General features: G+C 43.3%; 1 protein-coding gene across 1 annotated transcript in view; it reads left to right on the forward strand.

Moving 5' to 3' along the window:
- Positions 1-295: 295 nt before the first annotated feature.
- Positions 296-27,223, forward strand: part of LOC119811456 (NACHT, LRR and PYD domains-containing protein 1a-like) — a 34,044-nt gene continuing 7,116 nt past the window's right edge. Inside the window, exons 1-11 of the mRNA XM_042054880.1 lie at positions 296-368; positions 1,502-3,173; positions 10,020-10,190; positions 10,937-11,107; positions 12,321-12,410; positions 14,504-14,595; positions 15,890-15,989; positions 17,480-17,703; positions 23,092-23,354; positions 23,843-23,968; positions 25,250-25,391. Of these exons, the coding sequence (XP_041910814.1) occupies positions 296-368; positions 1,502-3,173; positions 10,020-10,190; positions 10,937-11,107; positions 12,321-12,410; positions 14,504-14,595; positions 15,890-15,989; positions 17,480-17,703; positions 23,092-23,354; positions 23,843-23,968; positions 25,250-25,391 (3,124 nt within the window). The remainder of the gene's footprint in view (positions 369-1,501; positions 3,174-10,019; positions 10,191-10,936; positions 11,108-12,320; positions 12,411-14,503; positions 14,596-15,889; positions 15,990-17,479; positions 17,704-23,091; positions 23,355-23,842; positions 23,969-25,249; positions 25,392-27,223) is intronic.

Below are 27,223 nucleotides of genomic sequence, written 5' to 3' on the forward strand. Positions count from 1 at the left end.
TTGTGTGAGCTGATGCTGCACCCTGTGCTCTCACCATATTTTCAGCAGCACCTTGGCCAAGGAAGGAAAGGAAGCTACCTTGTACTTTGAAAAACCTGTAATTGCTGAGGGATGAACTTGGATTCTGATCCATGGGGCATTCTCGTGTCTGTCTTGTCTCGAGTTCTTTACAAAGAACATGCAGATAAGAGATTTGTGGTCAGGTCCAAAACTGGAGAGAGGACTCCTAAGATGCACTGGTTGGAGGACGGAGGGTAGGACAAGATGGGGGAAGCCTGCAACGTGTGGTGTGCACATGGTGGAGCGGTCACATCAAGAGCAAATGTGTCAGTTTGTTTTCCATTGCCAGGACAGAAAACAGAGACTGGGTAACTTTTGTTATTCTTGTTGTTTATTTGTTTGTGTAATTGATTCACTGACTGATTGATTGTAGGCTAGGATGCTTCCAAACTCACCATATAAAAATGGTGGCCCTGTGCTCCTGATTCTCCTGCCTCTGTCTTCTGAGTGATGAATTAAAGGACTTCTTTCTTTAGAACTTGTATGTCTAACTACACTCTGGAGTCTAGAAGTCCAAGAGTAGAGACTGTGAGTGCTCTGCTTAAGGAAAAAGTATACAGGCAACCAGGTGCCTGCAGGACTGAAAAGGAGCCCCTGCCTACAACAACTTGCCTATTCTTAGAAGAAAAGTATTGGTCAACGATTAAGGGGCCTACCGCCATGACTCCAAACACTTACACTAGACCCTTGTCCCTGTACTACTACACTAGCAACTGAATTTCAACTCTAGTTTCAACATAAATTTCAGTGGGAACTAAAGACATCCAAACTGTAGTCACAGACAAGGCTTGTTGTTACCAATATCTGGAATGCAAAGAAAAATATGCCCGGAGTTGCCAGGCCTAGAGACAGGGGACCAAGTTGATGTCCCGAAACATATATACTCTAAGGCATCGTAAGACCATCCCATCAGACCCAGAATTTCAGGACTTACAGAATGATGTTGTCAGTACTAAAATGGTGGGGGCCAATGGGATAATATCAGAAACAGACATTGGCTCCACTGTCTGTAATTTCCCCAGTACTCCATGGCCTCCTACAGAAGAGACTATAGCCCCCAAATTACAGATGGGAAAGCTGAGCTCAGTGGAGCTACTGTATTCCATAGACAGAATGAGGACAGAGTTGTGTCTGTGAAATCACCCTGTATATTCAACCCCAAGAGCAGGTCTGGCACAGAATAAGACATCAATAAATATCTGAAAATCACACAGCATTATTATTGTTATTACTCAAGGGAAGATTTGAACTATATTCTTCTGCTCTAAAGCTCACATTCTTGGCACCAGGACCAATATCCAATATGTTGTACAACTTAGAGAGATGCCTAAATTCATCCAGTTGTTGAAGGGTGGAAGAAAGAAAGGAAGGAAAGAACGAATTAAAGAATAAACAACCTTAATATATTCATTTATGATCCTTCTTTCTCTCCCTTATTTAGGAATCATTTCAGAAATATATCAGAGCAAAAGAAGAGAAAATCTTTACCCCACACAGATCCAGAAAACAAATGATTTGCTGCAAAATTTCACACAGCTACTACTTCTACAAAAACCTTGCCCAAGAAGTTGGGAAACCTTGCTTTGGAAAAGCTGGCATAAATATAAAGGAGAGGAGAGGGGACATCTGATTGAGATCCAAGACTTATTTTGCCCAAGTCAAGATATCCAGAAAGAGACACAACTTGTTGTATTAGAGGGGGCTTCTGGCATTGGGAAGTCAACACTGGCAAGGCAGGTGAGGAGAGCATGGGAGGAAGGCCAGCTCTACAGGAATCTCTTCCAGCATGTCTTCTACTTCAGCTGCAGAGAGCTGGCCCAGTGCAAGCAGCTGAGTCTGGCTGAGCTCATAGCAAAAGACCAGACTCTGCCTGCAGCTCCCATCAGGGAGATCCTGTCTCACCCTGAGAAGCTGCTCTTCATCCTGGATGGCATAGATGAGCCAGCATGGGTCTTGGAAGATAAGAATCCCAAGTTCTGCCTGCACTGGAGCCAGACACAACCTGTGCACACACTGCTGGGCAGTTTGCTGGGGAAATCTGTTCTGCCTCAGGCTTCCTTGCTGCTCACAGCTCGAACCACAGTTCTGAAGAAGTTCATTCCTTCCTTGGGGCAGCCACGTTGGGTGGAAGTCCTGGGCTTCTCTAAGGCTGAATGGAAGAAATACATCTACAAATATTTCACAGAGGAAAGAGAAGCAATGGCAGCTTTTAACTTGGTTAAATCAAACCCAGTGCTCTCAGCACTGTGTGGGGTGCCCTGGGTGTCCTGGCTGGTCTGCACCTGCCTGAAACAGCAGATAGATCGGGGAGAAGACCTCTCACTGACCTCACAGACCACCACAGAGCTCTACCTGAAATACCTTTCCCAGGCTCTCTCAGGTCATGCCCTGGGGAACCAGCTCAGAGCTCTCTGCTCACTGGCTGCTGAGGGAATCTGCCGAAGAAAGACCCTGTTCAGTGACAGAGATTTTCAGATCCAAGGATTGGCTGATGGTGTCATTGCCACTTTCCTGAATATTGGTATCCTTCAAAAGCATCCTGAATCTCTGAGTTACAGTTTTGCCCACTTGTATCTCCAGGAGTTCTTTGCTGCAATGTCCTATGCACTGGAGAATGTGCCAAGACATGGTTATATGAATGTCGACAGAATTGTGGAAGCACTAAAGGAAGTCTATGGAAGACATGACCTGTTTGAGGCACCCACTATGCGCTTCCTATTTGGTCTTTCAAGTAAAACAGGAATAAGAGAAACAGAGAAAATCTTTGCCTGCAGTTTGCTTCAGGAGACAGGGTTGTGCCTACAACAGCACATCCTAAAGGAAACCCAACACCATCAACAATATACTCTTGGTCTACTCCATTGTCTGTATGAGACTCAGGATGGGGACCTCCTGACCAATGTAATGCACATTTTTCAGGGAACAAGGGTGCATACCTCAGTGGATATACTACAGCCAGTGTTCCAGACAAATATTAACCACCTGGTGGTCCAGACAGATATGGAACTCATGGTGATCACTTTCTGCATTAAGTTCTGCCACCATGTGAAAAGGCTTCAGCTGAATGCTTGTGGACAACAGGGACAAACGCTGGCAGCCCCCAGTATGGTTCTGTGAGTATCCAGACACAGCCCTCTCTCCAGCTTCCCTGTGGATTGCATGAGCACACATGTTCTGAGCACCAGCAACACTCTTAGTTGGTTTCAGGTCATCAGGATCCAGGTCACTAGCAAGATCTAACTGCTGAATCTGACCACCTTTCTCTGTTTGCCTCTGTGTTCCTAACTATGCAACTGAGGTATGAGCTTGGTAAGGACCACCCACCTTCTCTGATTCAAATCCTCTTTGCCCTTCACAAGGTTCAAATGACCCACAGTTACTGGTCCTCTCACTCTTCACAATTTCTCTCTGAGAGAAACCTCATCCAACTCCTGCAGGCACCATCTTCTCTCCCCATGACAAGTACAAGACCTGAGGTCTTCCCACCCCAGAAGGCATATGCGTTAGAGTCCCTACATTTTTCCTGATAAGATGCTTTTCTTATATGTGTCAATGAAGGCAGCATGAGCCTGACACTCAGCTTGAGGGTGTGCTAATGTCTACCGATCCCAGCAGCAATGTAGACCTTGTATTCCAGGGTCTCCTTTCACTGTGCAGAAGTGGTAAACCAGTTTCAATATGTGCCTCTCTCCTCTCTAAATGTTTCGTTAAGCACTGACTTAATACCAGGCCCTGCCAATCAATTGCAAGAGGAGAAATACTGTTGTTCTCCCAAGGATTCAAAATTGGAAGAAAAGAAAACAAACTACTCTAATTATACAGGGTGTGACTGTTGAAATAATTAGAAACAACAGTTGTCTAGTGTGGAGGACTTTGACACCCAATCTGAATAACACAGCAAGAAAATAAATAGCTTAAAAGTAGTGGAGCAAAGGTTAGAGAACAGGAAGAGGATGAGGAGAGGTCGAAAAACTGGTCAAAGAAAACAAATGTAATTAAACTGTGTCATACACATGTAGAAAGTTGTCTCAATGACTCTCATTTTATATTAATAGGATGGAATAATAAAAACACACTTGCTGTAGAAGACTGAGGATTTATCAATTATCAAAACAACAGAAAATTAATATTCTACAGAATTCATTTCTTAGAGAGCAGCACTAAATATTGGGTTAACTGAGCTTGATTGGGTACACGTCATCCCAAACTCAGAAGGCTGACACAAGAAGGTCAGAAGTCCCAGTCTAGCCTGGACTACATAGTGTGATGTTGTCTCAAAATGTCATTGACTAAGGATGTTACTCATTTTGTAGAGTGATTGCCTACTCTGTTGGATACTTTTCTGTTGCTGTGATAAAGCACCATGGCCAAGGCAACTTATGGGAGAGTTTATCTGGGCTTCCGTCCAGAGGGATCAGGGTCCATTGTGGCAGAGGTAAAAGATGATCACTGGAGCAGCAGCTGAGAGCTTATTTCTTGAACCACAAGCAAGAAGCACAAAGAATGTGCTGGGTGTGGCTCAGGGCCTTGAAATCTTAAACCCTATCCCCAATGATGTATTTCCTCCCATAAAGCCACATCTCCTAACCCTTTCCAAAGGAAACCACTAGTTAAGGACCAAGCATTCAAATGTGCATGTCTTGGTGACCTTTCATTCAAAATACCTCACCTAATAAGTCAAAGACCCTAGGTTTGATCCACAGCATGAAAGAAGAAATATGACACCCCTTTTAATCTTTTCTTTACATAATTTTCTATGGGATTCCTGAGCCACACAATTTCTGTTATCTTATATTCATGTTTATTTGCTTGATGAATCAAGACTATCTTCTCTGGTACTAAAGGTTTAGTACTCACCATTCTGAGTAGCCTTCTGATATTGCCTAGAGAGAATATTTTAATAAGTTGGTTTTTTTTCCTGTACTTGGCCAGTATAAGTTGTTTCTAAGTGTCTATGGTTATAAAGAAGTGAGTCTTGAGGGACTTTGACATAGATGTTGCAAGTAGAAGTAGCCTGATGTGGAGCTTTAGAAGAATTCTGAGTTCAGAGACCCAGACAGTGCCAGAGAAACAAAGAACACCAGCCTGCTTGCAGGGACAGTAACCTTCAGAGCCTGGAGACAAACCCTTGGGATAGGAAGAGGCCTCAGACAAGGCAGGGATGACTAGTAGGAAGCCATTGAACATAAAGAAAAATGGGTGGACCTTGATTAAAGTCAAGGAATAAAGGATGGCAGGATGAGTGTCTTAGTTAGGGCTCCTATTGGTTTAAAGAGACTTCATGACAAGAAAACATTTGACTGTGGGGGCTCGCTTTCAGTTTAGAGGTTCAGCCCATTATCATCACGGTGGGACAGGGCACTTTGCAGGTAGACACAGTGCTGGAGAGGTAGCTGCTACATGTTGATGAGCAGGCAACTAGAAGTAGACTGTCTTACTGGGTGTGGCTTGAGCATATATGTGACCTCAGCCCGCCTCCACAATGATACACTTCTTCCAGCAAGACCATACCTCCTCCAACAAGACCATAACTTCTAAAATTGAAGCTCTCTTTAATCGCCATTTTCTTTCTAACTACTATAGTGAACAACTTCTGTGTGTAGCTTATAATGATGCCTCTTGTTTCATGATAGCATATTCTGAAGTTCCACTTTCAGTCAGTGTACATACTAAACATGCATCAAAACTACTATCCTGTGGGGACTGAGAGACTGGTTCCACCATTAAGAGATCCTGATGCTCTTTCAGAGGGTGTGGATTCATTTCCAGCACCCCCATCAGATGGCTCACAATCACCTTTATCTATATTTTCTGAGGATCCAATGCCCTGCTTCAAGTCTCTGCAGGTTTCTGCATACATAGAGTGCACACAGATAAGCAGGCATACAAATATACACTGCCTTAGGCCTTGTATTGCTATGAAGAGACATTTTGACCATGACAACTCTTTTTATTTTATTTTACTTTATTTTTATTTTTTTAAAAAGAAAAATATCTTTTTATTTTATATACCAATCCCAGTTCCCTCTCCCTCTCCTCCTCCCATTCCCTCCACTTCCCCCACCTCTTCATCTATTCCTCAGAGAGGGTAAGGCACAATGCTAAGGGAAGGTTCAATGCCTTCCCTACTATATCTAGGCTTAGCAAGGTATCCATCCAAAGAGAATAGGTTCCCTAAAACCCAGTACAAGCAGTAGAGATAAGTTCTGGTGCCACTGCCAGTGGCCCTGCAGTCTGCCCCAACCACACAACTATCACCCACATATAGAGGGACTAGTTTGGACTCATGCTGGTTTCTTCCTTGTCTGACTGGAGTTGTGGTAAGCCCCCATTAGCTCAGGTAATCTGTTTCAATGGGTATTCACATCACAGTCTTGACCCATTTGCTCATATTCTCACTTCTCCAACTCTTCATCTGGACTTTGGGGGCTCAGTCCAGTGCTCTGCTTCAGTTTGGGTCTCTGCCTTCCGTTTCCATCAGTTGCTGGATGAAGGTACTATGTGACATTTAAGAAATTTGTCAATCTGACTACAGGGCAAGGCCAGTTTGGGTACCCTCTCCTCTTAACTGGAGTAATGTAGAAGGGGCGGCAGGGCTGTGTCCCGCCACCCGGCTAGCTTTACACCCGAAATAATTACACAGACACTGTATTCATTTAAACACTGCCTGGCCCATTAATTTCAGCCTCTTATTGGCTAACTTCTCACATCTTGCTTTAACCCATATTTAGTAATCTGTGTAGCACCACGAGGTGGTGGCTTACCAGGAGAGATCTTAACCTGTGTCCGACTCAAAGAGGAGAGGCATGGCGACTGCCTGAGGCATCTGCCTGACTCTGCTTTCTTTCTCCCACAATTCTTTTCTGTCCACTCCACCTATCTAATTTTCTGTCCTATTAAAGGGCCAAGGCAGTTTCTTTATTAATCAATGAAAGTAACACATAGACAGATGACCATTCTCCATCAGTGTCATCCTTGTGGAATCCTGGAAATTTCTCTAGTGCCAGATTTCTTGTTAGTCCCATAATGGCTACCTCAATCAAAATATCTCTTTTCTTGCTCTCATGTCTGTACTTCCTACATCTTGACTATCCTGTTCCCTCAAGTTTTCTTACCCCCTTCTCCCAGCCTCTTTTCCTTCTACCCTCCCATCTACATCCACCCCTATGCTCCCAATTTTGTCGGGAGATCTTGTCTATTTGCCCTTTCCAGGTGGATCTATGTATGTTTTTCTTAGGGTTCACCTTGTTACTTAGCTTCTCTAGGATCATTAACTATGGGCTCAATATCCTTTGCTTTACAGATAATATCAACTTATGAGCGAGTACATAGCATGTTTATCTTTCTGGGTCTGGGTTACCTCACTCAGGATGGTTTTGTTCTAATTCTATCCGTTTGCATGCAGATTTCTAGATGTCATTGTTTTTTACCACTGAGTAGTACTCTACTGTGTAAATGTGCCACATTTTCATTATTTATTCTTCAGTTGAGGGGAATCTTGGTTGTTTCTAGTTTCTGGCTGCTACAAATAATGCTGCTATAAACATAGTTGAACAGATGTCCTTGTAGTATGATTGAGCATCTTTTGGGTATATGCCCAAGAGTGGTATCCCACCCCCTTTCCAGTTTTCCTTTATGTGACTCTAGAATTCTGCTCCAAATGAAATTTCACATCAAAAGGAAGAGGCTGTCTGAATTAACAAGGTCCCCCCGAGTACTCTAGATTAAAAAGAAAAGATACCTAGGCACCTGTTCATACACTGTGGAGCACCTGTACTGCAGTCTAGAGAAGAATCAACTCCTAGACTGCCCAGGGTATTCAAAAAACTCCAGGAGTCAGTGTGCAAAGTCTTTTCTATCTGAAGGGTTTGGGGAAGAGAGACACTCATACAATTTCCTGATGGTTTCCTTTCTATATTCTCTAATGATGTTTCTCTAAAGATGCTCCTCTCCTGATATTCCATCTTTTTTTTTTACAGCTTAAATAATGAAACTTGAAGTTTCTCTCCTGCACACCAGTTCCTAATAACTACTCTCAGGCTTAATAGTAATTACAAACTGTTAGGTCTATTAGCTCATGCTTACTATTAACTAGGTCTTACCACCTAAATTAAACCATTTCTATCATTCTATATTTTACAATAAGGTTCATGCCTTGTTACCTTACATCTTGCTTTCTCTGGTGACTTCTGGTGTCTCCCTGACTCCAACCTTTTTCTCTTTATCTACCTGAATTCCCTACCTAGCTACATTCTGCCTCACCACAGGCCAAAGAAGCTTCTCTATTAACCAATGGTAATAAAACATATTTACATCATATAGACATATAGAGGGGTATCCCACATCAAACACCCCACAAAATCTTTCAGGTAGTACAGGAGTTACATTTGAAGGTCACATACCATTTCTTAAGTAAATGATTAAAATCAGAGTCACCCTGACATCTCACATGCAGTAAATCTAAATAACCTGTCACAGAGCAGGGAAGGAGCACTTTTGCTCACTTAGCTCCCCAATTGGTGGGCTGTAACTTGCAGCTACAAGGAAAGGATCAGTCACATAATTACCTGTCTTGAGGGGTAATCTTATGAGGGATTTTAAAGGAGTCATAATCCTAAACTGCTGGATAACCCCCCCCCCCAATAAACCAAAAATGTGTACTTAGAACATATCTGACTGTATTACCTGCTTCGACCTTCTGCCCTGTATTCTCCCAGATAGGAAAAAGGCAATTTACATTGACTTACAACTAAGTAAACATTTTGAACTGATATTTTGTAATAAGAAATTGTAAATTCTGGATTATCTATGACTCACAGAGTCCAGTGTTTCTCTGCATTCTTTGAGTCACTTATAAAGTTTTGTTTGGACTCATTTTACCATAAATCTGATAATATTAGCTCAATTGGCATTCAACAAGGTAATAATGATCTAAATCCATTTTAAATCTTAAAATGTATTTTCTGTACTGTGTGTAGCATTAAACCAAGAAAATGTAAACTTGTAACTCTTTCTCAGGATTATGAAGTCAAATTATTTTCTGTATATAAAAACAGTTTGCTGAATTTTGAGTTCAGGATACATGCTCATATAAGAAAACCGAGGTTAGGAACTTGTGAGGAGAGTTAATCACTGCCCTAGGTTACCAGTCAGACCCAGAAAAAGATACTGCATGCAGCACTTAGGTTGCTCTGCACTTTTAACCTTAGTTCAGCAAATCAGAAAGCTGGCTCTATATCCTTGGACAGAAAATTGACTTTCTGGGAATTGTTTATCTTAAAAAACATTAGCAAGGCACCTGATCTACTCTAAAGCTACTTTTAAGCTATTGTACAGCTGTTCTGGTAGTTGGGGGAAATTCAGCTATTTTTATAGGCATTGCCTGTGTATCATTTTTACATGCATTTTTATTCTTTAAAATTCTGTATAAGCTAACATTAGACAATACAGCTCAAGGAGGAGTATTCTTCTTGACAATCACCAGATAAAAATGCCTAGGAGGTCAGTATGTGTTCATGAGATAAACATGCTATGATGCAGGGAAATTTGCAGTAGCACATGTGAAGTTACAGACAGAGGCAAAAAGATATTCCAGAGTCTGTAGCGTGGCCTGGCTTAATGAGGTTTCCCATCAGAGAATGTCTTTCTGGTAGGGTTGGCACCTTAAATATTAACCATCATCTGCTGCTCCTTTGAAAATGGCACCAACACACCTAGACTGAGTCAGAAACAGACACACAAAATGAGCACATCAAATGCTATGATAGGGATGTAGATGAGAAACCACCCAGGAAACATCCAGATGTTGTAGCAAAGGAGCAGGTAGAAGCTGGTGAATCCTGGGATGGCATATTGAGGCCTGGTGCTCAGACAGATAGAAACCTACTCTGCCTTGTGAGGCTATGCACATCAGACCATGCACACATGAATCACGTCTACCAAATATCTCTCTCCCTCAGGTCCAGGTGGACTCCGATCACTGATGCCACTTGGCAGATATTCTTTTCCACTCTTGAGTTCTCAGGAAATCTGCAGGAGCTGGACCTAAGTGGAAATCCACTGAGCTACTATGCAGTGCAAAGTCTCTGTAGGACACTCAGATGCCCTAAATGTCAACTAAGGACATTGTGGTGAGTCTGGTTTGGGTTCTTCCCTGAAGCAGAGATGGATAACAGGAGAAGAGAGGCAAAAGCTGGGTCTAGGGTGAGGTTTTATATTCATCGTAGATTCACCAAAGCCTCTGACCACACCTGTAACAGAGGCCAGAATGTTATGATAAAGAAATGGAAAACAGATTCTATTCTTAGAGATCATGAAATACTGATATTCATCAGGGAGCCCCACTAGCTATTGCTAACAACAGGCCCATGAGGGCTCCAGTGGAGCAAACATCCTAAGGAAGTGGCTGCAGGAGATCTGAAGAACACAGAGGAGGAGGCAAAATAAAGCAGAGGGAAGAAAGCTCCAGACCAGGGAATGGCATCCCCATTTCCTCCTACTCTCTTCCTTGTAACCAGCCTTCTGCTCTGTTTCTATGAACTCCATCTTTACTAAGATTCCACAAAACAACTAAGTCAAGTCTGGTATGGCTGGTGAATGTCACTTCAGATGACTCTTGAAATATATCAGTGAGCTGTCTTGGGCTAGAGGAGCTCTGCCATGGCCAGTCACAGCAGAGCAGTGGGTCTCAACCTGTGCTCCATGATCCTGCAGCTCAGCTGTGGGAAGCATGGAATTATCCGCCCAGACTAGAAAAGGCACTAGAAAAGCTAAGCAATGCTAACACAGCATGCCAGGGTCACAAAGGGAGACCAAAGAACAGTTTCCCAAGAGCAGTGATCCCTGGAGAATCTGACAGTGAGCATCTCCCATGCAGGCTTGTCAACTGTGGCCTCACATTCAGGCACTGTGCGGACCTGGCTCCAGTGCTCAGTGCCAGCTCCAGCCTGACTGAGCTACACCTGCAGCTGAATGATCTGGGAGACCATGCTGTGAGTCTGCTGTGTCAGTGGCTCAGGAATCCTGCCTGCAAACTCAGAATCCTGGGGTAAGTAAGACCCCAGGATGCAATTCTGGACGGGGGAAAGAAGGGACATGAGGGAGTGAAGAATACGGGATATGGAAAAGAAATGGGACAGGTAATGCATAGTCAGCATGGCTCCTGACCAGCTGTGCCACTTATACCTGAGACTTGGGCAAGTCACCGTATTCTGTAAAATTCAGTTTTCTCATCTGTCAGGTGGAATGTCATACCCACCTCATGGATTCTAATGACATAAAGTATACATATGTAATAACAAATACCAGGTAGGTAGCTGGGCACTGTGCAGTCATATGTATTAGCAAGGCTAATACTTTACCAGATTTCCAGGTTTGCCTTACTCCAGGACAGTGATTTAATCATTTATTCATTCATAAATACATATGGCCATGCATCCATATCAGGATCCTCTGTGCTAAGCACTTGTCTGGCGCCTAGGGATATAATCACAAACGCGCATGGTTCTTTCCTGCTAAAGCTGTTTGGGAAGAGACAAATAAATATCACCCATCAGTGCATGACACCATTGCCAAACTCTGCTGAACGCTATGGGGTCAACAGTATTGTGAGAATGTATTGCTGTAAGAGGGCCTGCTTTATTGGATGGCCCATGAGTGCTTTCCCTAGGCCTGATAGAGAACTAGGCTTTGCTTGGGCCAACCTGGAGACAACAGTCTAGGCAAAGGAAGAGTTGGAGAAAGCTCTAGAACAGAAAGTGGTTGAAGCCCTGGAGGGTCATGGGGTTTCACTACAGGAGCCTGAGGTGGTCCTCTGTCCAGAATGCCTATGGGGATATGGCCATGACCTCCATCTGCTGGGAATGCTGATAGCAACTCTGTGACCCATTCTCAATATGAGTCCCCTCATCTACACCCATGTTCCCTTCCCTGGGAGAGTCTATTTCCAATGACTAACTTGTGAGGGAGGGGTAAAAAGGGCCACCCCCTCATTTCAGCTCTGGAAAGTTCCAAAGGTCCTCATCCTGGCTTCAGATCTGCCTGAACACTGACCAACCCCATTGAGACTGTGTCATGGACACATCTCTGTCTGCTAAGCCTGCTGTTCTCCATTCTTTGTCTTGGATTTGGATCAAGAATAAGCTTAATAAAGCTCCTCACTTGCTCCAATTATAGACAAAAGAATCTAGGATCCTGGACCCTGAGACCTCATGTTCCTGTGATAGATCCCAGAAAAAATTAGTCTACTCTTGTGCCCACAGGCTGGACCAGGCCCCTCTCAGTGACCCAGTGATTATGGAGCTCAGGGCCCTGGAGGCAGAGAATCCACAGCTGCTCATCTCCAGCACATGGTAAGGGGTGGACACAGAACTCCTACTGGTCAACTCAGCCTCTATGTGACTGGTCCAGACCTGAGGTGGGAAAGGTGTCCTGAGTTGATGGCAAAGACAAATAGAGCCAGGCAACCAGGAACCACAAAAAAACAATGTGAGGAAGGGTTCTCTGTGGTGGAGAGGTTTCATTTAGCTTTTAGCAAAAATAGAATCATATAACATGCCTACATAAATTCTTTGATCAGAAGAAAGAATGTGAGAGGTGAGTTAGAGGTGGGTCCTCTGGGCACAGCAAGTGTGACAATGGTAAGCACCAGTAAACAAAAACACTGGAACAAGGAAAACTGAAACTACATTTTCAAAAGATACAGAAATTCACAGAGAACAAAAATCTACTATGTGTATCACTGTCCAAATCCTAAAACTCGGACACACATGAACATAGGAGTATGAAAATGTCACACATATGCACGCACACACACACACACACACACACACACACACACACACACACACACTGCACTATAGGATAGAGAACCTCAGGCTGGAAAGTCATTTTCCGCCCCCAGGTGCTGTGTTGAAACCCCATGCTCTCCCAGTTTACTCAGTTTCGGTTCATGACCATGAATTCCATCTGTCTTTAAGGACAGATGGTCTCTACATGGGATGTTATCTACTTATTGAACAAACATTTGTGCAAGACCTACTGTACATACACTGTTTGGGGATATGAGAACACATCAGGGAACAAGGCAAACAGACCAGCCATTCATTATCTCAGTCCAGCAGTGAGGGGACACTTGTTCCCCCACATCCAGAGAATCGTACCTGGGAACCCTATGAGTGCAGTGGTGGTCTGTCCGACTTCATCTGAAGCTGAGGTGAGCTCTGAAAAATGAGAATCATAGGGTTGATAGAAGAAGAAAATTCTAGGAAGAAGTAGAGGATACTGAAGCAGAGAAAGAAGAGCTCCATTGAGGAGCAAGAAGCCGTGTGTGGATATCATCAGCTCTGTCTCACTATTATCTGAGCCCTCCACAGAAATGCAGGTTCTCGGGCCACACTCCAGCCCTGCTGACTCAGAATCTCAGATGTGACAGCTTCCTTCAGTGAGCTTTCTGATTTAGCAGGCTGTTGAGTGGACATTTTAACACAGTGATTTGAGAGCCTCTGGTCTAGAGTTGATCAGGAAAGGGTGACATAGGAAGGCCTGAAGGGGGACGGGGGACACCCCAAGAACTATGAACCACCTTAAGAACCTTATGCTACTCCCCAGAGGAAATGAGAGGTACCTCACTTTAGCACCTCGGTCATGATGGAGTATCCTCACCCCTTTTTATGGTCAACTTCTATGTAGAAAATGAACTAGAAGGGTCCAGATCAGAAGCAGGGACACCTGCCAGAGGATGCTGCAGAGGATAGGAACAATGTTCACTCCATCCAGGGACAAGGGTGGAGTCTGTGGAGGGGGAGAGTCGTGAACAGAAAGTTGAGAGATTTAGAAGGTACTATCTAGGTGCTTAGCATTCAAGGTGAGTGGCTATCAGTTTGTTTTGTGCAGTTATAACACAATGTCTGACACTGGGTGCTTAACATCAAGAATTGAGATTATTTCTTGCAGTTCTGGATACAGGGAAGAGCCAGGGCATGGACCCTGCATCTAAAGAATCCTTCTTCCTGTCCCATCTGATCGTGCAACTGGGAGGTTTGAGAGTAAGAGACCAAGGTGGCTTTTGTGACAATTCCTGTCAGGGCACAGGAGTCTACTCCTGTGATGATGTCATTAACCCCTTCATGAGAGCAGAGCACTTGTGACCTCATTGTGTCTTATCTTATCCTTCATCCTGTCACACTGTGACATTGGGGTTAACTTTCCAATGAGTAAACACTGGGGAACACACTCAAAGCAAAGGAGTGGTTGAGATGATCCATGCTCTAGCAGCATGGATGCCTGAGAGGATGGGGACTTCATAGAGTTCTGGCCCAGAGAAGAATCATGGGACCAAGTTCAAATTCAGATGTATTGGATTTTATGTCAGAATATTGTGTACACAGCTCTGGTTTCTATGGTTTCTCCTGACATCTGAAAAAAATAACATGTCTGTGCATAGGAATCCACGTGTGATGGTCCCTACTGAGAACCCAGGTGGAGAAGGAATGGATGACAGCCTGACCTTATTCAATCAGCAGAGACTACAGTCAGGTATGTGACAGGTTCAGTCTCAGACCATCATGGTTGTCAAATGAAGGGGCATCTGTGGGAGGAAGCCATCACTTCTTCTTTTGTTTATATATCTTTTTTTAAAAATTTAATACACAAGTACTATATTTACATCATTTCCAGCACTCAGTCTCCCTGCTTCAACAACTCCTATGTCCCATCAACAAACTCTGTCTCAAATTCATGAGCTGTTCTTTAATATTATTGTTAAATACATGTAAATTTACATACATGTATATATATATATATATATATATATATATATATATATATATATAACCTGACATTTACAGTTGGTCATATGTTCCATGTTGACCACTTGGACTGATTGCCTATTAGGAATCTATTCTTGGAGAATACTGATTTTATCCCTCTCCTACTAGTTATTAATTGCTTATACGTTTTCATTAAGGAGTGGGGCATTATGAAATCTCTCCCATCAACATTCGCTTATCAACTAGTGTTGTCATTGTGACTATCTTGCTAAGAGAAAGATATTGTTGAGATTTCATTGGCACAATGTCCCTGTTTTATACAAAAACATTATCTTCCACAGATGTTCTTGAAGTGGTCATCATTTCTATCCCCCTGTCTCTGACATGGAACTGTACAGGCTCTCCAATAAGAGTGCCACCCATGTAAGGCATTCCACATCTAGAACTTAGAAGGAATACTGCTTCCTTCTCTCCCTGCCTTGGTGGGGGGGCTGCTGACGACCTTTTCTCAAGTCTGTGACTTACATCCAGCTCTATCCCAAGACTCTGTGTCTCATTCCTAGATCATGTGGCCTGGGACTCCTCTCCCTATTCCTGCTCATCTATATTTTGAGCTACATTCTTTTCTCTCTTTTTTTTTTTAACATACTCACTTGAGACATGCTAGGAAAATCAATATGTATAGACAGTAAGAAAGAAAAAACTGCAGCTGGCATGTAGGCAGGTATTATGGTGGGATAGTTGCTTAAGAAGCACAGTGGAAAGACAATAAAATAAAATGCTTATATATATATATATATATGTATATATATATACATATATATATAAATTAAAAGTATGCAGGAAGGCTCATGAACAGTGGTGAAAACTATGGGCATACTTCTTACTAAGACCTAGGCTGGAAAACCTGGAAAGTGTTCACTTATGTTCCAACACTGGGGAAAGCTGTGGAGATGGGCCTAACGACATGGAGTGACCCCAGTCTGGCATCTTCTAGAGGACTGGTGTTCATAATTTGCACCACCATTGACCCTTCCATCCATATTCTCCTGCCTCTCCAGAACACAAACACATGGAAGCACTGGGGACTGAAGATGACTTCTGGGGTCCTACAGGACCTGTGGCTACAGAGGTGATTGACAGAGAAAGGAACCTGTACAGGTGAGTGAGCTCAGCCTGGAAAAGGTGACTTTCCCCAGCACACTCTCCACACATTTTTTTACCTAGTTTCTACTGTGTCCTCTCCTCCCCTCACTAATGTAGAAGGCAAGGCCAGGATGGAAATAAGAAGTTTGAGCTGTTGTATAAATGGGTATCTTTTTCATAATTTTTTTCTGAGTGTGCAAAACGGGAGAGCACAAGAACTTCCCTGTTCAATTACTCAGTTCCAGCAACCATTTTTCCAAGTTTGTTTCCACTACTCACATTCCCCCTTTGTCATCACTGTCACAGTAGTGTGAGCCCAGGACATGAGATTTTGCACACAAACATTTCCCTGTCCCTATGCCTCCCTTTTAGTTAAAACAGGACCTCATCTTCCATGATCAGCACACCATTACCATATCAACAGAGCTGGCCTGAATCTTCCATTCCATCTAAACATCTGTACTCAACTTTGCTCATTATCTGAAATGTGTACTTTCTGCTGGTTGTTTTAATCATGGTGTAAGCAGCATCCCTGCCATGATTATATTGAGTTTCTTCTGTCTCTTATATTTCCCCCAAATCCCTGTAGTCTCTGTATTCCTGCTTACTAACAACCACTGTGTGCCAAGAACCCGCTAGGAGTTGAGAACATGAGGATGTGCACTGCAGCCCTGACCTCTGAGAATTATAGTCTCATGAGTGATGAGTGACTATGTCCACAGTCATGGTATCCAACATAACCTGGATCCTCCTCCAGCACTGTCACAGTCACTGTCTCAGCTGGAGAAACTGTCACTTTAACTTCCTCCCACAGAAGATCTTGATGAAGCATTGTTTCAGGGCCAAGGATTTACCATGAATAATTGCAGATAGACTCTTATTTTAGGGAAATATATCCTTAAGGAATATAAACACTAAAAAATGGAGGAAGGTGTACCTTAGGGGTAGAGGCCTTGCCTAGTGTGCACAAGGTCCTACATTGAGCCCCAGAACTCACACACACACACACACACACGCACACGCACACACACACGCACACACACACACACACACACGCACACACACACACACATGCACACACACGCACACACACACACATACACACACACACGCACACACACACACACACACGCGCGCACACAGACGGATGCACACACACACACACACACACACAGACGGATGCACACATCCCTATTTCATCACAATCATCATCATCAAAGGAATAGCTAACTTCTCCAGGTGTGTGTCACATGTGGGTTTACTCTAGAACACTCAGTACTCTCAGGTCTAGAAGACGGTGTTGTCATTACCCCTGTGTGCAGATGAAGAAACAGATTTGGGGGTTAAATGACTTATTTAGTCAGGGATCCACCTACAGACCACAGAGGAAACAGAACTCAGAGCCATTTGGCTTAAGTCTGTTGTGTCCCCAACCCTGCACCTGTTCTGCATCCAGCAGGTGAACAGAGCTGGTGTTCACTGGTGTCTGCCTCTCCCTCTTCTAGAGTTCAGTTCCCTGTGGCTGGTTCCTACCACTGTCCCAACATAGGACTCCACTTTGTGGTGACGAGGGCAGTGACCATCGAGATTGAATTCTGTGCCTGGAGCCAATACCTGGACCAGACTCCCTTTCAGGACAGTCACATGGTGGCTGGGCCTCTGTTTAACATCAAGGCTGAGCAGGGAGCTGTGGCTGCTGTGTACCTCCCTCACTTTGTGAATCTCAAAGGTAACCAAGGGAAGGCCAGGGGGTAGGGTGGAAGCCAGGTGGTGATGGTGCATGGCTTTGATCCATGCATTCAGGAGGTAGAAACAGGCAGATCTGTGTGAAGTCGAGTCCAGTTTGGTCTGCAAAGTGAGTTCCAGGACAGCCAGGGCTACAGAGAAAAAACCCTGTTTCAAAAAAAGGAGTAGGGTGGTGGAAATGGATGAGTTGACAGGTCATATAGAACAGTGCAGGGTGGTGGGTAATGAGGAAAGGTCCATGACTTCCTTAGCAGGGCAGAGCAGGTTGTGGAGGTGGACACTGAGGTGTTTTGTCATCCCTTCTTCTATGATGTATCTTCTTTGAAGTACATGTCTCCAAGCCTTATACTTTATTCTATGTTAACTAAAGGAGACCCTGGGTGGAAAGTGATGTTCGCAGTAGCTGTATTAACTGGTCATTAATAAGTGCTCCATACACAGCATATCTCACAAGACTCCAGCAGGAAACAGAGAATAAAACAAAGTGAAGAGATTGTTAGAAAGGAAAATAACAAAGATCATTTGGTACCCAAGGTCTATCAACACTCCACTACATTGCTGCAGGCAGAAAATGATGTCTTCAGATTTCATTTGAGAACCGGAGCCATAGAATAATGGTGTCCAAAGGAAAGAGGGGGTCTCATAAACTGTCCCAACCTCAGTTATCACCAAAGATTCCTTCTGAAGATATTTTAATAAATATAAGATTTCCCGTGAAAGATCTCATGATGGAAGCCATTACTACAGCTCTTTGGAGGCTGAGACAAAAGAATTTGGAATGCAGGAGCAGGTTAGACTACACAGCCAGACTCTGCTTGAGAAAGAAAAAAACAACATCAAGGAACCTGGCATTGCACAAGTGGCTACTGAGGTCAGTTATTTCTTTGGCTACAAGGAGCACAGGAATAAACCCACCATAGACCCCAGGAGAATCCAGCTCACAGCAGAAGATGTTCTTGTTATAAAGGTGATGAGAGCCACAAGAGGGGAGACCCAACAGCTAAAGAAGAATTGAAAAGTAGAACAGAAACACAGGCTGCTCCAGCCAATTGGAGAACAATGACTAGAAAACACGTTAAGCATCCCCAGGTTAAAGATGTTCATAGTTAACAGCAAGCCCACAGGAAGAAAAAAAGATGAAGAAATCAAGCAGGAATAAGTTGAAAACCTCAAAAACAAATAAAAATAGCAGTGACATGCACACACACAGAAGGTCCTGAGCTCCTGAACCTGACGGGGAGCACTGCTACGTGGATGGGGCCTCCCTAATATGTCCGTGGCCAATCCAGCAGCTCCACATCGAGATCCTCGTCCCCCCCCCCCCAATACTTGCCACACTCTCCACTCAAGCTTCTTCCCTGCAGACCACCGTCTTTTCTGTTTCCTACCCCCTCTCTCAGATCAGACTATTTCCCCACTGGATACTGAAAGGGAATGATTCGTTACAGTGTATGGAAGGCACAATACATGTGAGAAGGACAGTCCCAGGGCCATGTGGTGGCACATACTGTTAATATCAGAATTTCCAAGGTTAAGGCAGGAGAATATGACTTATATCTACAAATATGCAGTAAGTCCCTGTATCTAGAACTCAAAATGAGAAAAGAAATGAAAGAATTTGGTAAGTCAGCTTCTTGGTTAAAAAAAAAAAAAAAAACTTCTGGTATTAGCAATGAAAATTGCAGCACCCCACATTACCAACAAGTTCTGGGAGGTCCTGATTAGCATTCACTCTATGAAAAGTTCTAAGTTATTAAAACATTTTAAATGCCATATTTTGAAGGTCTCTGAAAGATTTGAAGAATATATATCTCTATATATCTAGAAAACCTAATTAACATAACTACAAGCTTGACTATTATAGATGACTCTCTATTAACCTATTTTTAATTATACATTACATTTGAAATAAGCTGCAAAAACACAATACCTTAATCAAGAGCAGAAATACATATACATGGTATAACAAAATCAACCAAGATCCGTACCAATGCAAATTATTCATACCCCCTTTAAATGTAAACAAACATTTATAAACAATATTTGTGAATATGGACATAGTTTACAACAGCCCTAAGAAGGGAAGTTGGAGAGGTACAGCATCTCCCCAAATTTCGTCAAAATGGCAAAGTACAAAGCATGAGTAAGTGCCAGACGCTAGTACTTGGACTGAATATGACTTGGGGACAGCCAGAATTTCAAGACCCCCAACAGGCACACAGGAGACATTGTAGTGCTAGCAGCTCCATCTGATGCTGTTACCTAGCATCACTGATTGAATTTCCAAGCTACACCACTTCCTGGAGCACCAAGGTCATGGTCTCATTCTTAGCTGTTTATTAACTCCAAGGATTTCACCCAAGGAAATAGAAATGTTCTCTGCTAAACAATACATATTGCAACACTGTTTGCAATGGTGCAAGTTGAAGCAGACTCAGTGCTGAAAGGACAGGCAAATGGTGGATGGCAGATTGCTGCCTCCATTAGCAGGGGTCACAAAAGTTTACAAGTGACATTCAACATCGTGATTCTGCCCAGTGTCAACTTGGCACACAGGCACATCACTTTAAATCCTAACTTTCTGCCTCACGCCTCTGAAAATTTGGTTGTCTCTCATAATGCAAAGTACAATCCAATTTCAAGGGTCCGTGGGTAAAAACAAATCCATAAAGACCACCTCTTATCTGAGATTCAAGGCAATGTCTTCACTATGAGCTCCGATAAAATACAAAAGAATTTGCATACTCTCAACATACAATGACACAGAATAGACATCGTCATGCCAAAATAGAAGAAACAGGGCACACCAAAGAATTATCAGACCACAGCAACATAAACTCTTCAGCATAAACACCTAATCCTGCAACTTCATATCCAGCTGTGGAGCTCATGATGTCATTCACTGGTCTCCAAAGGACAAAGGTAGCTCCACCCCTGCAGTTCTATCACATGAAGCACACATAGCCTCTCCTTAGACCATCTCTCTACTCCTTGTCTAAAACTTTCTTAAGCAGAAATAATATGTGGTTCTGGCTTCTACAACATCCACGGATTTCCATTCCACCTTAGGCTTCATTTTCAAAGGTCCATAGAATGAGCTCTCAGGATCCTTGGAGGTTCTTCAACTCAGGCACATTGTCTGGCCTCACTGCTATCTGAAACTGTGCAGCATTGAAGAAGGACACTTAAAAGAAATCCCACACTAGCTCAGAATTGAGAATAATAATGGTTATTTATTTAGGGGTAGACTCACAAATCAGAATCCTCTGCTGGAACAGAGAACAGGAACCGAATCCTGCAGCCAGAAAAGAGGCCAGATGCTTGTTTTACATTGGCATAAATAGTATAAGAGGCCATGCCCAAGTGGGCAGGTATCATAAAGGGTACTGGCTGTAGGATTTCCTGAAGCACAACATGACTCAGTGACCAATCAATCTAGCATCTTTCATGCCTAAAAACTATAGGGAAGACACTACCAAGTTCTGCTGGCAGCTTGAGGTGTGTTTACCCTGGCCCATAGCTGAATAATGTGCTGACCATGGGGAAACACTTTGTTGGGCATTTGCACTTGTGGAACAGGGAACATGATTACTTAATGCTTTCCGCTTTCAAATGAATTTTGTTCTTCACAAGGTGAGCCCATGAAGAGTGAGATTTTACCCTCAGGATACCTTTTCTATTGTCAGTGTGCTTTCTCTCCAGTGATGCTGATCTCTAATATTTACAACTGATTTTTCTTTTTTAAATCAGGGTCAATTTTTTCTGCCTTGGAATTTTTCCTGCCAAATTAGTCTTTTACATTTAAATTCAGCTTTACTCACTTTCAGGGCATTTACACACCGAAACTAGATTCTTGGCCAAACTGTCCCATGAATGGCACCTTTTACAGTTCTCAATGGAACTCTCTCTGAAAGTGTCGTGGACTGGCCTCCACCCCCTCTCTCAGCATTCTTGTCTTCCCTGCTTCCAAAAGAATGTACCCATAAGCTCTGCTTTCAGCATAGAAGGGCTTTCCTAGTCCTAAGGACCAAACTCTTCCACATTCCAGCCACAAAACACTTCCAAATGCCTAAGAACCATGTGACCAGGTTCATTACAGCAATGACCCAACTCCTGGTATCAATTGTCTATCCAAGTTTACAAATTATCAAAGTCTTGCAGCTCAGACAAAATACCTAACTAAAGAAACTCGAAGGAAAGATTTGTTTGGCACACACTTTGAAGAATAGTTCATCACGGCATGGAGATCTGAGAACATTGAGCCTAAAATGCCTGATAAATTGTGTCAACAGAGGGAACAGAACCCACTAAATGCTTGTACTCATATGACCATCTCCATTTTACACAACCCTGGATCCTAGTCCATGGATCCCACAGTGGTTAGGTCCTTCCAAATCTTTAACCCAATCAAGATAATTTCTTTCTATCATGCCCTGAGGCCTATATCCAAAGAGATTCTAGATTTCATCAAGCTCATATTTGACACTAACAATTCCATGGATGCATCCACTTGTCTTCAGTGAACAAAATTAGGTACCCTGGTCTCTTTCATGACAGCAAACTCAATGCTGCAACAAGTACATTAGTGGACACTACACTCCAAAGACACTGAGGTTGGTGATGGCAGTGCCTCAGGGAACCTAATGGATGCTCAGTCTCTAACAATGGCCTCTGAGGCTGTGTTCTTTGTAGGATCCATGGATGAGACCATCAAGAATTTCTACTGTACTGTGAATACTCCTCCAGCAGCAAGACAGGTCAAAGCCAAGGCTGCTCCAATGAGTTGTAATCTGCAGGCGTCACTACTAGTAGCACATCACAGTCACCTCACAGCATGGTGAACCAATAGCATGGAAATGTTTTATTAATCTGCTATGTTCTCACTGGGAATTAATTAATAAAAGTTAAGATTTTTTTTGTTCATGTTTTTCAGTTAAACAATAACTAAAAGCTAAAATTACATCATGACCAAAGCAACTTATAGAAGAAAGGTTTGGGAATGGTTAGAGTTTCAGGGGTAAGAGTCCATGACCATCATGGCAGAGAGCATGGCAAGAGCAGGCAGACATAGCACTGGAGCAGAGCTGAGAGCTCACATCATTATTGATGAGGAGGAGAGAGAGAAATGAAACTGAAACAGAGTGAGTTTCTTTTTTAAAAAAAATTTAAAAAAAGAAAAGGAAAAGAAAAAACATTAAAACCCACTCCAGTGACACATTCCCCACTCCTTCTCAAGCAGCTCCAGCAAATACAGCCGCCCATTCTCGTTCTAAGCACCGCCGTCATTCTAAACCCCAGTGGGCTCTTTTTCCAGCCAAACATGGTTCAGTAGAAACACTAAATTCACATCATTGAATCTGTTCTTTCACAGAGGGAGAGGTGGACACCTCCTGGTTCTGTGTGGCCCACTTTCAAAAACATGGGATGATCCTAGAAGAGCCAGCCAGAGTGGAGCAGTGCTACACAGTCTTGGAAAACCCAAGCTTCTCCCCAATGGGAGTTCTACTGAGAAAGATCCCTGCTGTCAGGAACTTCATCCCTATCACTTCCAACACATTGATCTACTATCACCTCAATGTCAATGATGTCACACTTCACCTCTACCTAATTCCCAATGACTGCACCATTCAAAAGGTAACATTGAGGACCAGAAGTGTAGGGCTAGGTTGGGCTGACAGAAAACTTGAAATGTTGGAATCCCCTTGGAGAGATTCTCCACTTGGGGATACAGTTCTATAAGGGGAGCTCTGGTGTTTATGAGTCTGCAGTCATTTTATGAGTCTGCCTCCTCATAACAGAGGTTCATCAACTGCCTTTAACACACATTTATCTCTGCACAGCCTTCTATGGCCTCTTTCCACCCATCAGAAGAATGGAAATTCTCCATATCTAACATGTAGCCAACTCCCTTCTTCTCTGTCAGGGACACAGTTCCCACAATGAACCTGACAGAGGCCAATAATTAACAGTCTGTATGACAGAATACAAGTCAGAAGGGTTCCCTGGAGGTGACATCACCCCATCACAAAAAAATGTACTGATCAACCAACTCACCTTATTCAGACCAGTTAGCTGTTGTAGTTTAGAAATCTAGTCAAATCACTGTCTGCAATGTTTCCTAGGCCATTGATGAAGAAGAAATGAGGTTTCAGTTTTTTCGAATACACAAGCCACCCCCAGTAGACTCTCTTTACATTGGCTCGCGGTACATAGTCTCTGCTTCCAAGAAGCTGGAAATCATTCCAAAGGTGAGCATCCAGGTGTTTGCTACTCTACAGGATCAGATGCCAGATTTGGGGCAGGTTACAAGGATTTACGGCAAACTGAGATTGGGGAGAAATGATTTGAGCTTTGGGATGAGCAAGAAAGCTTCCAAGTTAAGTGGAAAACAATTTAACGGATCACACAGAAGATCTGGTAAACCAAGGAATTGGTTTGTATATGGCACAGAGAAGGGCACAGCCTACCGTGCAGCAGGTCCTGGCTTGAGAAGTGTGAGCAGGACTTTCAGGATGAGCTCTCACTTGTTATGGTTTGAATCTGAAAGGTCTCCTATAGATGTAAATGTGAAACACTTGACCCCCAGTTACTGCTAGTGTTTGGGGAGTTGTGAAACAAATATGTGAGACCTGGCCATCAGAAGTAGACCACTAGTGGAAGGCCGTGAGGGTTATAGCCATACCCTGCTCCTCACCTCAGACTTGGATTCCTGATCCTGAAATAACAAGCTGTGCCACAAGCTCCTGCCACAAATAACAGAGCTCCAGTTTACATGTGTTCCCCATCATGAAACTAAACAACATAAGCCCTCCCTTAAGTTGTTTCCTGCTGTGTTTTTGTCAGAGTGATGAGAAAAGGAATAGAATGTGGGTCCCAGCTGGGCCCATTAGCATTCTCCATATCTTCTGTTGCTACATTCCTTCTATGTCCCCTTCCACCATGTTCCAGCCTTCTGAGTAAAGATGTGCATTCAACAGCTATGGGTTAACTCATTGCAAAAGACACTCAATGTCTAAGCCAGTGTTTACTGATGGAGGATTCTCATTGGCTAATAAACAAACTGCCTTGGCCAGCCGTTAGGTGGGTGGAGTAGACAGAACAGGAAGAAGGAAGTGAGGTAGATGGCTCAGTCAGATGCCACACCTCTCCTAAGTTAGGCAGACTGCCGTGCCTCTCCTCAGTGAGATGCGATGAAGCCAGCCACCAGGTCAGACGTGCTGAATCTTTCCCGGTAAGACACCATTCGTGGTGTTACAAAGATTATTAGATATGGGTTAGTCAAGATGTGAGTAAGAGGCTGAAAATAATGGGCCAGGCAGTATTTAAAAGAATACAATTTGTGTGTTGTTATTTCGGGGCATAAGCTAGCCGGTGGCTGGGAGCCGGGCAGGATGAAAAGCAGGCCTGCTCGCCTCTCACTACAGTCTACTATGGTGTGCAAGAATAAGAAAGTACAAGGGTGTGGAAAATGCTTGTTCTCTTGCGTAGAGGTTTCTAAAACAGAGTCTGTCTTCCCCCACCTCCTTCAGGAACTGGAGCTGTGCTACCGGAGCCCTGGGGAACCCCAGCTCTTCTCTGAGATCTATGTTGGCCACATGGGTTCAGATATTAAACTGCACATCAGAGACAAAAAGAATAGGAATCTCAAATGGGAAGCCTTGCTGAAACCAGGTAAAATTCATTTAGGTCCAGATACCCCATAGGTTGAAAAAGACAATGAGTGGGGAGGTGTGTTGTCATTAATTCTTGGTGTCATGAAATAGTCAGATTAGTTATGTGGCTCTTACTAGATACAAAACAGATGGTTCAGGTTAGAGTGAGAGCAAGGGGGAAAGGAGGAGCAGGAAAAGTTGAAGAGAAGATAACAGAAGAGGAGGGACAGAGGAGAGGAGGGGGCGAGAGTAGAGAAGGAGGAGTAGGAAGAGGCAGAAAGCCAGTGCAAGACATTCTATTCCAGGACGTGCCTCCAGTGGCCCAATTCCTCCAGCTGTGCACTCTCATGGTTTCCAGTACCATCCTCAGTGTTCATGCAATTATGAGTGCACTAGTGTGTGTGTTCATTCATCACAGCACAGTCCTCATGACAATTCCTGCTGCAGAACCAATCTTTCAACATATGATCATGGAGCATGTTACATCCAAACCACCACATAGCCTAAGCCCCGTTTTCTCAGTCCTGTATTGTGATTTCTACTCCCAGTGCCCTAGAAGTGACAGTTTTTGAGATGCACAAAGCATCTAGCAACAGTTCACATCTAAATATGAACAGTAAAAAGGAAGGGATATTTCCATGATGAGATTCTCAATCTTAAATCTACACATATTTTTAAAATCATTTTTGTCTTTTGATAATTTTATGTATGCATACAATGCATTCTAGGAAATCCACCCTAAACACCCCTTCTTATCTCCCTCCTACTCCTGCCAGCCCCTCTTCTTTTCTACAAATCACCTCCCCACATTCATTATTGCTTGTGTCTCACAGAGTTTAAGTAGGCTCATCTGTGTGCCTATGGGTTTTGAACTCTCCAGTAGGGAAACAAGTGAGTTCCCCAGTAGGTACAAATGGATTGTATACACCCTGTTCTCCCATAATCTATTATTTGTCAATAGTAAAGCAGTAAGTAGTACTGTCTCTGTGAGCTGCTTCCCCATGTCTAGGGCCCTACTTGTGTGGGTCCAGAGGCAGTAGGTGCAGGTGCTAAGAGTTCATGATGGCCATGGTCATGTCATGCTTATAAGAGAGCACAATCTCTTATCCATATGTCCTCCATATCTTCACAGCCCTTCCCCATATCTTCTGTGCCTGCATTCTTTCCAATTTCTCTTCCACGATGTTCCTAGAGCCTCTAGGGGCGATATAATTATCTACTAATAGGGATGAGTACTCAACCATCCCTTATTCTCAGTATCCTGCACAGCTGTAGGTATCTGCAGTCACCTCCATTCACAGCAAAGAGAGGCTTTTCTGGTGAAGACTGAAAGTAGCCTTTGTCTGTGGTATAAACATTGATATTTACAAGGGAATTGACACTATGTACCTTTATGTAGGCAGTAAATGTAGTTTTTCTCAAGGACCTAAGGCCTTCAAAGACCTGGGTTTGTTTGTTTTAATTTAAAATGCTAGGGGTGGATTCTATCCTGTGGAGTGGGCCTGAAGTGTAATCAGGTGGCTACTGGGTACTCACATCACAGTTATGCTACAATTGCAGCACGGGATCATCTGACTTGGCAGCATGGTTGCTGATGTCTTTTCTTCCTCAGCAGCCTGCTCAACATCATCGTACACTAAAAACTTAGCATCCAAAGGAAGCTTCCAACTCAGTTCCAGCTTGGATTCTCTCTATCATGTACCCAAAATGTGTGCTGTCTTCAGCAATAGGGTCTTGTCCACTATTTCTGATGGGGAACAAAGAAGAATGAATGCCCTTGTATTGTCGTGGGAACCCCCAGGGCCTCCATGGAGATATCCTATGGAGATATCCCACTCCTGGAACTGACTT

Source organism: Arvicola amphibius, chromosome 4 (genome assembly GCF_903992535.2).
Source record: "Arvicola amphibius chromosome 4, mArvAmp1.2, whole genome shotgun sequence".
Lineage (NCBI taxonomy): Eukaryota > Metazoa > Chordata > Mammalia > Rodentia > Cricetidae > Arvicola > Arvicola amphibius.